This window comes from Diabrotica virgifera, chromosome 9 (genome assembly GCF_917563875.1).
Source record: "Diabrotica virgifera virgifera chromosome 9, PGI_DIABVI_V3a".
NCBI lineage: Eukaryota > Metazoa > Arthropoda > Insecta > Coleoptera > Chrysomelidae > Diabrotica > Diabrotica virgifera.
In genome coordinates this window covers 29,004,208-29,019,109 of record NC_065451.1, presented here as the reverse complement: position 1 = coordinate 29,019,109, position 14,902 = coordinate 29,004,208, and the positions used below count along the sequence as shown (strand labels likewise).

At 31.6% G+C, this 14,902-nt stretch overlaps 1 protein-coding gene and 1 pseudogene across 1 annotated transcript; both read left to right on the top strand.

Moving 5' to 3' along the window:
• The first annotated feature begins 8,124 nt into the window (after positions 1 to 8,124).
• LOC126892640 (zinc finger protein 271-like) lies at positions 8,125 to 9,310 on the top strand (annotated as a pseudogene).
• Positions 9,311 to 12,439: 3,129 nt separating this feature from the next.
• LOC114336983 (gastrula zinc finger protein xLCGF3.1-like) lies at positions 12,440 to 13,943 on the top strand. Its single transcript, XM_050660072.1, has 2 exons — positions 12,440 to 12,443; positions 12,988 to 13,943. The coding sequence occupies exons 1-2, from the start codon at positions 12,440 to 12,442 to the stop codon at positions 13,941 to 13,943; spliced, it is 960 nt and encodes a 319-aa protein (XP_050516029.1).
• The last annotated feature ends 959 nt before the right edge of the window (positions 13,944 to 14,902 follow it).

Sequence of the window (14,902 nt, the reverse complement as noted above, 5' to 3'; positions counted from 1 at the left end):
GCACCCGAAAAAACAAAAAAAAAATTAATTTAGAAAATTAATTTTTTCACAACTAATTAGCGACTAATTAGCGGCAAAAACTAATCCTATTCCCATTCTCCTACGAACGCTCTGAAGTCTTTTTTTGAACGTGTACTTTACTAACTTTACATCGAGTTAGCGGAGCACCTGAAACAACAAAAATAATATCAAAAAAATTGCTAAAAAAATTCGTCCACAACTAATTAGCGACTAATAAGCGACAAATTCTCATCCTATTTCCATGCTTTTACGAAAAAACTTAAATCATTTTAAAGATGCGTGCTTTGCCTACTTAATGTTGAGTAAGCGAAGCACCGTAAAAACCAAAAAAAAAACAGAATTTATGGATGAAATACCTTCACAACTAATTAGCGATTAATTAGCGGCAAATTCTGATTCTATTTTCATTCTTTTACGAAAACACTAAAATCATTTTAGGGAGGCGTGCTTCGCCAACTTTATATCAAGTTAGCGAAGCACCCAAAAAAACAAAAAAAAATTAATTTAGAAAATTCATTTCTTCACAACTAAGTAGCGACTAATTAGCGGCAAATTCATATTATATTTTCATTCTTTTACGAAACCCATAAAATCATTTTATGGGGGCGTGCTTTGCCAACTTTATATCAAGTTAGCAAAGCATCCAAAAAAACGAAAAAAAAATTCATTTAGAAAATTCATTTTTTCACAACTAATTAGCGACTAATTAGCGGCAAATTCTCATTCTATTCTCATTTTTTTACGAAAACCCTTAAATCATTTGATTGAGGCGTGCTTTGCCAACTTTATATCAAGTTAGCAAAACACCCAAAAAAACAAAAAAAAAATTAATTAAAAAAATTATTTTTTTCAGAACTAATTAGCGACTAATTAGCGGCAAATTCTCATTCTATTCCCATTCTTCTACGAACGCTCGAAAGTCATTTTTTGCAGGTGTGCTTTGCTAACCTTATATCAAGTTAGCAAAGCACCTAAAAATAAAAAATAAAAAATAAACGACAAAATCGGTATTCTCACAACTAATTCACGACTAATTAGCGGCAAATTTTTTTTCTATTCCTATTCTTCTACGAAAACCCTAAAATGATTTTTCGGAGGTGTGCTTGCCAACTTTATATCAAGTTAGCAAAGAACCCGAAAAAACAAAAAAAAATTAATTTAGAAAATTAATTTCTTCACAACTAATTAGCGACTAATTAGCGGCAAATTCTGATCCTATTTCCATGCTTCTTAAAAAAAACCTAAATCATTTTATGGATGCATGCTTTGCGAACTTTATATCAAGTCAGCAAAGAACCGTCAAAAACGAAAAAACGACAAAATTGGTATTCTCACAACTAATGCACGACTAATTAGCAAAGAATTCTTATTCCATTGCTATTCTTCTACGGAAACCCTAAAATGATTGTATGGAGTCGTGCTTTGCCAACTTTATGTCGAGTAAGCGGAGCACCGTGAAAAAAAAAAAATTTTTTTCTGAATAAAATTCCTTCACAAATAATTAGCGACTAATTAGCGGCAAATTCTCATTTTATTCTCATTCCCTTACGAAAACTCTGAAATCATTTTATAGCGGCGTGCTTCGCCAACTTTATATCGAGTTAGCAAAGCACCCAAAAAAACAAAAAAAAATTAATTTAGAAAATTCATTTCTTCACAACTAATTAGCGACTAATTAGCGGCAAATTCTCATTCTATTTTCATTCTTTTACGAAATCCCTAAAATCATTTTATGGAAGCGTGCTTTGCCAACTTTATATCAAGTTAGCAAAGCACCCAAAAAAACAAAAAAAAAATTAATTTAGAAAATTAATTTTTTCACAACTAATTAGCGACTAATTAGCGGCAAAAACTAATCCTATTCCGATTCTCCTACGAACGCTCTAAAGTCATTTTTCGGAGGTGTGCTTTGCTAACTTTATATCAAGTTAGCAAAGCACCTAAAAAAATAAAAAAAAAAGAAACGACAAAATCGGTATTTTCACAACTAATTAACGACTAATTAGCGGCAAATTATCCACCTACTTTCGAATCGATTTGTGATAGGTGTTTAGCTAACTTGATGCTCATTAAATAATTAGTAATTTTGTCAATTTTGGCAAAATTCGCAAAAACAAAAAAATTACCTACTAAAATCACTAGCCAGTTGTGTCGAGTTTAGCGAACCGACTATATTTTAATTTCATAGCAAATGGAACAGTCCATTTATCATAAAGGGGAGGCCGCATACTCGTATAAACCTTTTTGAAGCTGTTAATAAATTATTGCTTTTAAAATATACTCAAATTGTATTTTTGAACATCTTATTTATTTTATATAATAATTAAATTCACTATCAAATGTCATTAATGTTATATTAATATCTACTTAATGTAAAATTTAGTTTGACATTCACGAAGTGTCAAACTCAAATGTAAATAACCTATTATGCTTTGCTTAACAAATCGAGATTAAAAAACTAGCCTACTTAATAGCAACGATTTCAGCTGGACGTGTAGTGTGTCGGAAGAAAATAACCCGATTGTGACGTCGCATTTTACACTTTGGGGTCGATTATCTCGAAGACGGTTAGAAATATCGAAATGCCGTTTTCAGATTTGGATTCAGAAGAAAAAACTACATAAGAATCCATCGATAAATCTGATTTGAGTATTGCAGGAGCGGCAACGCAATAACACACAGACTTTTGCGAATTTATAAACGAAATGTTTTCGTTGATAATTAAAAGCTTTATGTAACTTTATTTATATTTATTTATTTGTATGTAAGATGTTTATTATTTTAAAAATTTGAAATAAAAACTCTTGATCCAAAAATGATGTTTTGTCGGTAGGGGAGGGGGTAGGGAGTGTTGGGTTAAAATTGCGCTGAGTCTTATTTTTAAAGAAATAGAACGTAAAAAAAGCAAAAAAATTGAATTCTGGGAGGGCTTTATACTTTATATATTATATGTGTTATAATATATACCCTTTATACTTTATAGATTGTATGTGCATACTGTTGGACAACAATTTTCATCAAGACTATTAAATATGGGACTGCTTTGAGTAGTCATACAGTCAAACATTTTTTTCATTTATGAACACTTACAATTTGCATGATATAAACAAAAACCTTTTCATATCCAGCTCAAATTTGACTTTTTCAATCATTCTTCATTTATTTTCTTATTGCTACATTATACTGATTGACAGGTATTTATTATTTTAGGTGTCTCTTGCGAAGGCATTCAAAATGATGCACGAAACCTATTAAAGTATACTGGCAATCAAAATTTACCTGCTACTACGGATGTGAAACTCAGAGAAAAACATTTTGAATGTGAAATATGCTCTAAACAATTAACAACAAGTTATTCTTTAAAAGTACATATGAGAGTGCATACTGGTGAAAAACCTTTCTCATGCAAAATATGCATCAAACAGTTTTCAAGGAAGCATGGTTTAGAAAGACATATGCTAGTGCACAGTGGTGAAAGGCCTTTTACGTGTGATCTATGCAACAAACAGTTTTCAACAAATACAAATTTAACGGTACATATGAGAGTGCATACTAGTGAAAAACCCTTTACATGTGGAATTTGCACTAAACCGTTTTCATTAGCCACACATTTAACTAGACATATGAGAGTGCATACTGGTGAAAAACCTTTCACATGCGAAATATGCACCAAACAGTTCTCACAAGGTTCTACTTTAAAACTTCATATGAAAATGCATACTGGAGAAAGACCTTTTGACTGTGAAATATGCAACAAACAGTTTTCAAAAAAGGCACATTTAACTATACATTTGAGAGTGCATACTGGTGAAAAACCTTTTTCGTGCAACATATGCACCAAACATTTCTCACACAGTTCTGCTTTAAAACTTCATAAGAAATTGCATACTGGGGAAAAACCATTTGCATGTGAAATATGCAACAAACAGTTTTCAACGAATGCACATTTAACTATACATATGAGAGTGCATACTGGCGAAAAACCTTTCTCATGCAAAATATGCACCAAACAGTTTTCACAAAGTTGTAACTTAACAGCACATATGAAAAAACACACTAGTGAATAGGCTGAGATGGTCACAGCACAGTGCCTTTACAGTGGTAAAGGCCTGTGCTCATTTGATCGAATCAGTCGGCAACGGAACGGACCGCTACAGCCCGGAATTAAATGCTTAAGGCTATGGCTGCACGAGCGACAGATTGACGCTAGCAGTAGCAGTAAAATGAAGCCTGATAAATGAAAACAACAGCGATAATACTGGGCGGCTCCACGGAGCTGTAAATTGTCGCTCAAGATGGAGAAAACCGCATCGTCAAGGTCATGTCGCAGAGGGATAGGGCCAGACCTATTTTTTAGCAGTTATTTGCAGGTCGTTTCTGGCTCCACTGGCAATATTGTGTCGCTCGTAGGTGCAATTGCCATTCAATCAGATTTTTAGGTTCTTGTACGTTTATTTTGTTGTGTTTGGTATTTTGTATTGTATTCATAATGGAAAAAAATGAGTTTGATAGTGAACTATTAACACTCCGATGCACGACCCCTTTTAGAATTATATGAGCACATGACGGTGGTCTGTCAGAACCAAAAATTGTGTAATTTCGTTTCTAGCTTTAGATACAAAAAATTTAAATTATTTTTTTGTAATACTTATTGGTTTTACGCTTATACTATATGTCTTAAAAATATGTTAATGCTGCTGCTTTTGTATAGATATTAACGTCAAATAAAAACACTCATTTTTGGTAATCGTTTTATTGCTAATTTAAGAAACTATAAAAAAATGAAATTAACAAAAATTAAAAATATAGCTTCTGATTACATAAATACACAAAATAAAAAATTAGACCTGTGGCCATCTCAGAAAAAAGTTATACGCTTTATTCCAAAAAATAAAAAAGGAATTTTGACGTTATGTCCGCTCAACCTACGGGTCTACAGGGTGAGTCATGAGGAACTGTACATACTCCTACCTCGTATAGAAACCCCTATGGGGAATAACAAATGACCATTAAAAAGTGTCTGCTCCCATTTTTTAATAATATACAGGGCGAGTTTCGCATTTTGACAGAAATTTATATTTGTCATAATTTTTGAACGGTCAGATCGACGTGTCTCTTATTTTGGTCAATCGTTACACTATTACCGCCTAATCAACTGATTTATTCAAACTAGAAAAAAATCAGGACCGGCTTTAAAAAATTAGTTCGTTTGGGTCTTAGAAAAAATTTCACCCTGTATACGCTTTTTGAAAACTCTAATATTAATTTTACAAATTAGAAAAATAGGCAATTAAAGTGACTTATTTATTTTTTCCCCACACGATTACTTAATTTTTTATAAAAAAATCAAATTTGACTATGAATTAAAAATTTGGTAAAGTGAACCATATATTTAAAAAACATTAACTTTTATTACAAAAATTAATTTTTTTAAACAAATATTTGATTTATGTTACAACCCAATCAACTAATTTACTCAAACTAGAAAAGAATCAGGTCCGGCTTTAAAAAATTAGTTCGTTTGGGTCTTAGAAAAAATTTCACCCTGTATACGGTTTTTGAAAACTCTAATATAAATTTTACAAATTAGACAAATAGGCAATTAAATTGACATATTTATTTTTTCCCCACACGATTACTTAATTTTTTATTAAAAAACCAAATTTGTCAAAATCGCAATTTTACCACAAAAATAAAAAAATTAAACAACGTTTTTCTTAAAATTAAAAGTTTCACCATTTTTTTTTCTATAACACGTCTAGATCTAAAACTCCCCATAACACTTCTCTTTGGACTCTCTAGTTTAACATAGACGTGATCAAATAGATAAATTTTAAATTTTTTCACATAATTTTTGCGATTTAACTTTGCAATTCACGACGCTGCACCTTTTATTTTTAAAAACTCATAAATTTTACAAGAAGACTGAAAGTCTACAACAATTGTCATAGTCTTCACAATACTAAGAGATAGGTGCTGTAAAAATTCCAGAAAAAAAATTTTAATGGAACGTAGCGAGTTAAACCGTGATTTCATCTTTTTTTTTTCATTTTTAGGTTAAAATTCCGATTTTGACAAATTTGATTTTTTAATAAAAAATTAAGTAATCGTGTGGGAAAAAAAATAAATATGCCATTTTAATTGCCTATTTGTAAAATTCATATTAGAGTTTTCAAAAAGCGTATACAGGGTGAAATTTTTTCTAAGACCCAAACGAACTAATTTTTTAAAGCCGAACCTGATTTTTTTCTAGTTTGAATAAATCATTTGATTGGGTGGTAACATAAATCAAATGTTTGTTAAAAAAATTAATTTTTGTAATAAAAGTTAATTTTTTTAAATCTATGGTTTACTTTATCAAACTTTTAATTCATAGTCAAATTTGATTTTTTTATAAAAAATTAAGTAATCGTGTGGGGAAAAAATAAATATGCCATTTTAATTGTCTATTTGTCTAATTTGTAAAATTCATATTATAGTTTTCAAAAACCGCATACAGTGTGAAATTTTTTCTAAGACCAAACGAACTAATTTTTTAAAGCCGGACCTGATTCTTTTCTAGTTTGAGTAAATCAGTTGATTGGGTGGTAACATAAATCAAATATTTGTTTAAAAAATTAATTTTTGTAATAAAAGTTAATGTTTTTTAAATATATGGTTCACTTTACCAAATTTTTAATTCATAGTCAAATTTGATTTTTTTATAAAAAATTAAGTAATCGTGTGGGGAAAAATAAATATGTCACTTTAATTGCCTATTTGTCTAATTTGTAAAATTAATATTAGAGTTTTCAAAAAGCGTATACAGGGTGAAATTTTTTCTAAGACCCAAACGAACTAATTTTTTAAAGCCGGACCTGATTTTTTTTCTAGTTTGAATAAATCAGTTGATTAGGTGGTAATTGTGTAACGATTGACCAAAATAAGAGACACATCGATCTGACCGTTCAAAAATTATGACGAATATAAATTTCTGTCAAAATGCGAAACTCGCCCTGTATATTATTAAACAAGGGGAGCAGACACTTTTTAATGATCATTTGTTATTCCCCATAGGAGCCTCTATAGGTAGGAGTATGTACAGTTCCTCATGACTCACCCTGTATAAAAACTAGCCATATTTTGCGAAAGCCTCAAATATGCGTGTGAAATTTTTAAATTGATTGCATCCCACATAAAAAAGACGAAAAAATGACGTTCTGGTGGAGTGAGAAGGGCTTAAATTTTTTAAACTCATAGAACGTAAAAAAATTTAAAAAAAAAATGAATTCTGGGAGGACATTTTGCCTATCTTAAGGGGGGTACCCTTTATACTTTATACGATGTATGTGCATACTGTTGGGCAACAATTTTCATCAAGACTAATAAATTATTGGATTGTTTTGAGTAGTCACAACATTATTTTCGTTTATGAACACTTACAATTTGTATTACGTAAACAAAATTATTTTCTCACCCAGCTCAAATTTGACTTTTCTAATCATGCTTTTTTATTTGCTTTTCGCTACATAATACTGATTGACGGATATCTATTATTTTAGGTGTCTCTTGCGAAGACATACCGAATTATGTAAGGAACATATTAAAATATACTGGAAATAATTTGAACCCAAATTTAACTGCTACTACGGATGTGAACATCGCAGAAAAACAATTTGAATGTGAAATATGCCTGAGGCAATTAACAACAATCTATTATTTAAGAGATCACATGAGAATACATACTGGAGAAAAACCCTTTACATGTGAAATTTGCACCAAACAGTTTTCAACAAACAAATATTTAACAGCTCATATGAGAGTGCATACTGGTGAAAAATCGTTTGACTGTGAAATATGCTCCAAAGAGTTTTCAACGAAACCACTTTTAAAATTACACATAAGGGTGCATACTGGTGAAAAACCATTTGGATGTGAAATTTTCACTAGACAATTTTCAAAAAAGGATCATTTAAAATCGCATATGAGAGTGCATACCGGTGAAAAATCTTTCACATGTAAAATATGCACCAAACAGTTTTCAACAAACACACATTTAACTAGACATATGATAGTGCATACTGGTGAAAAAAAGTTTAAATGTGAAATTTGTACCAAATAGTTTTCAACAAACACACATTTAACTGTACACATGATAGTGCATACTGGTGAAAAACCTTTCACATGTAAAATATGCACCAAACAGTTTTCAACAAACACACAATTAACTAGACATATGCGACTGCATACCGGTGAAAAACCATTTGAATGTGAAATATGTAACAAACAATTTTCAGAATATTGCAACTTAAAATCACATATGATAATACACAGCGGTGAAAAAGCTTTTTCTTGTGAAATTTGCGCTAAAAAGTTTGTACAAAGTGCTGCTTTAAGAATACATATGAGAGTGCATACTGGTGAAAAACCTTTCGCATGTAAAGTATGCGCCAAAAAGTTTTCACACACACAAAGTTTAAAATATCATATGAAAACGCATACTGGTGAAAAACCTTTCACGTGTGAAATTTGCAGCAAATCGTTTTCACAAAGTTCAAATTTACAAAAACATATAAGAGTACACACTGTAGAAACACTTGTCACTGATGAAAGGCTCTATTAATGTGAAATTTGCGCTAAACAATTTTCAAGAGACTATAATTTAAAAGCGCATATGAGAGTGCATACAGGTGAAAAACCATTTAAATGTGAAATATGCACCAAAGAGTTTTCAACGAATACACATTTAACCATACATATGAGAGTGCATACTGGTGAAAAACCTTTCACATGTGAAATTTGCAGCAAACGGTGTCGAAGAAGTTCTGATTTACAGAAACATATAAGAGTGCATACTGGAGTCAAACCTTTCACATGTAAAATATGCAACAAGCAGTTTTCACAAAGTTCTAGTTTAAATTATCATATGAAAACGCATACTGTTGAAACGCCTTTTACGTGTTAAATTTACAGCAAACTGTTTCTAAAGGTGCATTTAAATCAAAGCGAACACGAACAAAGAATTCGTTCGTTAAAATTGTTGTATTTGCACCATCAAAGGAAATTCGTTTTCAGTGTGAACAGTGGATAAAACGTAGCGAACGAATTCGGTGGAAAGTACTGATTTTTCTTTACAAACTAGTTTGAGAGGGCTGTTTGTGGTGTAGTCGTGAATACTTGTATGTTTAAATAATTTTTCAATATGGAATGGACGAATGAAAAGACACTTCAATTAATTGTATAAAATTTAATCCATAATTTAAATGTTTTAGATTATAATATTTCTAAACATTAAATATATTTTTCATAATTCATTTTTTAATTTCTTACCTGCACATAATTCTTCAAAGCATCGATTATGGTCGTGCACACCTCGGGAATGATACAACAGCAGAAGTTGAAATTTTGAACAATTACTTAAGGCTTGCATAGGAGTCACCTGTTGCAAGAAAGCGGAGGGTTAGGAGCATTCTATCTTTAGCAGTAATTGCTTTTTTGAAATTATCATTTTTAGAAATTCTAGGTCCAATCAAATACAACAAAATATCAAAATCTTCCATAGATACATTTTACAGAAATTTGTAACTTGACCTAAATTGTCAGTCGTTAAATCAGCCAGCAATGCATCACCTCTTTTCTTCTCTTTTTTAATAAATTTGAACATCACACCCTCTTCTTTAACTATAATAACTATAAAACTAGCAGCGCTAAAGATTACATCTTAATTTGTATCTGACATTGCGGACGGATTGTCAACGAATATATTCGTTCGCTACTAAATGGTCTTACTTTGTAGCGAACGAATAACCAAGCGAACACCTATGAATTCGTTGATATACAGTGAGCACGCAAAGGTCGGAATAAATTCATTTTCTCGGAAATGGACGATTTTGGAAAAAAATCCGAAACAGGTCAATTTTTATTTTTAAATTACGACTTTTTGGTTTATATATCATACTAGTGACGTCACCCACCTGGGCGTGATGACGTCATCGATGATTTTTTTAAATGAGAATAGGGGTCGTGTGATAGCTCATTTCAAAGGTAGTTCAATTCTATATTCAGTAATATAAACAGTAACATAATTATTTATACAGGGTCTCCAAAATTTTTTTTAATTTAATTTATCGACATAAGGAGAAGAATGTATTGTAACGAAAGAGAACTCTTGGCCGACCCCCGTATAACGGTATACAACTCGAGGATGACGTAATCGAATATTCACGGCGTCGGCGAAGGGGTAAAGAGAAGTATAGAACGTACCTCAAGTAGGCGGTGTAATGAGCTGATAGCCAGAGGTGGCTTAGCCTGGAATGATCGAGAATAACGTGGTTTGCTATTTAAGGCGGAGCGCGCTTTTATTTGGGTTAGTTTAAGCTAGATATTTGTAAAGAAAACTTGTATAAATAAATTAATAAAGTCGTATATAAATACCAAATCGCTCGTTATTGTTACAGTATGTAATCTATTTAATTCAAAATACATTTTACTGCTCACAGAAAACAGAAAAAAATGTTTATTTGAAAAATAATAATTGCTTTTCGATTAAATTAAATGTTCAAACTGTCAGAAGGCAAGTGGGTGGCTGCTTTAATATTGAATTTAAGCAAAAAACAATATTTATTTGTCAAATAAACATTTTTTCTGTTTTCTAATAGCAGTAAAATGTATTTTGAATTCAATAAATAACACACATTCTTCTTTTTATGTCAATAAAATTAATTCAAAAATTTTTTTGGACTCCCTCTATAAATAATTATGATAATGTTTATATTACTGCATAGAGAATTAAATTACTTTTCAAATGAGCTATCACACGACTCCTATTCTCATTTAAATAAGTCATCGATGACGTCATCACATCCATATGGGTGACGTCACTAGTATGATATATATGCCAAAGAGTCGTAATTTAAAAATTAAACTTAACCTCTTTCAGGATTTTTTTCCAAAATCATCCATTTTCGCGAAAATGAATTTATTCCAACATGTATGTGCTCACTGTATAAGAGTGCAAACTGGAGTCAAACCTTTTGCATGTGAAATATGCTACAAACGATTTTCAGAATATTGCAATATAAATTCACATATGGTAATACACAACGGTGAAAAAGCTTTTTCCTGTGAAATTTGAGCTAAAAAGTTTGTACAAGGTGCTGCTTTAAGAATACATATGAGAGTGCATACTGGTGAAAAAACCTTTCAGATGTAAAGTATGCGCCAAAGAGTTTTCACACTCACAAAGTTTAAAATATACAAAATCGCATACTGGTGAAAAACCTTTCACGTGTGAAATTTGCAGCAAACGGTTTCGAAATAGTTCCGATTTACAAAAACATATAAGAGTGCATACTGGTGAAAAACCTTTCACATGCCAAATATGCAACAAGCAATTTTCCCAAAGTTCTAGTTTAAATCATCATATGAAAAGTCATACTGTTGAAACGCCTTTCACGTGTTAAATTTGCAGCAAACTGTTTCTAAGAAGTTTCGATTTACAAAAACATAAGAGTGCGAACTGTCTAAGGAGTCAAACCTTTTGCATGTGAAATATGTAATAAACAATATTCACAAATTTCTAGTTTGACACTACTTGTGAAATCACACTCTAGTCTCTAGTGGAACGAGGCACAATGCTTTACGAAAGATGCTATTCAATGACGTTTTGGCACACGTTTTAAAATACAGATATACTATCAAAGAATAGAGTGAGTTGAAGGGTACGACCCTGTAACGTTTTAGCATAGGATTTTGCCGATTTTGCGTTCCAACTGAGTAGGTGCTATGGAGGTGCATAGATCTCACAACGTCCGTAGTCACCGTCATCTCACCATCGCCTTCTCTGCGGCCGTAACATCCCTCGTCAACAAGCCTGCTTATAAACGTGATCATCTGTTTCATATAAAAGCTTCTTCTATTGGCGATATATTCTTTGATACTATTAATCGGGAATAATGACTGCGTAGCCAATACAATATGTTTAAACATAGTTTCCCAGTTGTTGTATTGTCGTATATTGTTGTATTAATTTAGTGAATAATAAAGAATTATTGAGAATTTTTAGTACAATTTATTTATTGAAAGTTATTTTATTTAACCCACAAAGCAGGACTGGAATTGGGAAATTTTTCAAGGAGGGGGCAAAAAAAGATCTTTTTTACGTTATACTTCTTCAGGCGTGATTGCGAAAAATGTTGGGAGTGACTTTATAAATACGATAGTCTGAAATACGCGCACATCGACGAGATAAAAACGACACTCTGAAGTTGTAAAAATTTGGAATGTTTACTCTGAAAGGGGTTGGCGGCTAATTGAAACAATCAGATAGGGGGTCGATATGGGGCTTAATGGAAGATAGAGCAAGCATTAAATCGTGCTTTGCGAGACGGCTCTCAGGTTTTAGTTCGGAAAAGCTGGGTCGTGGGACGTTTAGGGGACAATGGGTATAGCTAACTACTAAAATGAAAGGGATAGGTACTTGCCGATGTCCTTAACTATTGAAAAACAGAAAGAACGACTTCTAATCTATTTAAAATGAACGCCGTTTTGAAAAGAGTTCAGCTTCTTGGATTCACTCTATCAGTAGATCGAATCTACAAGGACTTCTTCGACAAGACAAAGCTCTTCTTTGTCTTAAACTTTTTGTTGTGGTTAAAATCTTTCCCAAAATATCCTTTCAAACAAATAAAGAAAACAAACTAGGTTGTTTGATTATTTATTTAAAAGTGAAATCAAATTAAATAATCAATCTATTAAACAAAAAAATATTTTGTCAAACAAATGTTTTATACGAAATTACTAAACCATGGATTATTTACCTTTATTATATGCCAAAAATATTTAAATTACAACAATTTAATGTTTATTTATCATAAATACATTACATAGTCAAACATTCTTTTCGTTTATGAACACTTACAATTTGCATTACAGTAACAAAATCCTTTATATTACATTAAACTGATTTGACAAGTATTTATTTTTTAGGTGTCTCTTGCGAAGACATCCAAAATGATGCATATGACCTGTTAAAATATACTGGAAATAATTCTAACCAAAATTTAACTGCTACTACGGATGTGGACATCGCAGAAAAACATTTTGAATGTGAAATATGCTCCAAACAATTAACAACAAGGCGTTCTTTAAAAGTTCACATGAGAATACACACTGGAGAAAAACCCTTTACATGTGAAATTTGTACCAAACAATTTTCATCCAAGAAATATTTAACTGGGCATAGGAGAGTGCATACTGGTGAAAAACCCTTTATATGCCAAGTTTGCTCCAAACAGTTTTCATCAAACGCAAATTTGACTGTACACATGATAGTGCATACTGGTGAAAAACTATTTGAATGTGAAATATGCTCCAAGCAATTAACAACAAGCTATTCTTTAAAAATACACATGAGAGTACACAGTGGGGAAAAACCCTTTACATGTGAAATTTGTACCAAACAATATTCATCAAAGAAATATTTAACTAGGCATAGGAGAGTGCATACTGGTGAAAAACCCTTTATATGCCAAGTTTGCTCCAAACAGTTTTCAACAAACAGAAATTTAACTCTACACATGATAGTGCATACTGGTGAAAAACGTTTCACATGTCAAATATGCACCAAACAGTTTTCAACAAAAACACATTTAACTAGACATATGAGAGTGCATACTGGTGAAAAGCCTTTTGCATGTGAAATATGTAACAAACAGTTTTCAGAAAGTTGCAATTTAAAATCACATATGGTAGTACACAGCGGTGAAAATGCTTTTTCCTGTGACATTTGTGCTAAACAGTATTCACAAAGTTCTTTACAATCACATATGAGTGTGCATACTGGCGAAAAACCTTTCACATGCCAAATATGCAACAAACAATTTTCACAAAGATCTAGTTTAAAATATCATATGAGAGTGCATACTGGTGAAGAACCATTTTAATGTGAAAGTTGCTCCAAACAGTTTACAACGAAACAAATTTTAAATACACATATGAGTTCACACAGTTCTAATTTAAATAATCATATGAAAACACACACATGAATGTATTCAATGCCGTTTTGACACACCTTTTGGAACGTAGACTTATATTACGAATCGGGGAAAATTACTGCGTAGTGCTAGTGTAGGTTAAATACAATTGTAACAGTGTCTCCCAGTAATTACATTCTTTAGACTGTTAATATACTGAATAATAAAGAAATTATTGTTAACTTTTTTAGTAGAATTTACTTATTGAAAGTTTGTTCTTCATTTATTGAGCCAAAACTAGTTTAGGGGAGCAAAGACCAGTTAGTCGCTCCATTTCCGATTCACCACCTCTCCCCACCATTCTCCCTTTAAAAATCCAAACTTGCTACTTATGTTGTTCTTAGCCGTAAATACGTCCCTATTAGTCTGGACACGACTATCTTGTGCACATTCTTAGCTTTTCAATCATCAGGCATTTTTTCTTTGACTTTTTTCTAAGAACTTAGATTAGTTAGTTACCATACTACAATTTTGGAACAGTCACAGCAAATCCGCCGGTTTTAATTTACAAGATGTTAAAAATTGATATAAAAAATGTTTTTGCGTATTTTAAGAGTTCATTTAATAAGGCAAAAATTTAGAAGCAAAGAATTAGTACATTATAAAGGTATCTTAAATTTGACTTTTCCTATCATACTTGTAACACGTCAAATTTCATCCAGTTGCATAACGAAAACAGAATTAACAGAAGATGTTAATAGGTCAGAAAGGGATGAATCTTTGGGCTACAACGAAATAAATAAAGGATCCGTTGCTCAGATTCGATGGAGATGTGGGGGTGGTTTTTTATGAGAAAGTTCTTTACATTTTCTTATTAGCTTAAGAGTAGATGATATCGAAATGACAATAGAAATACTAAATAAAATGTA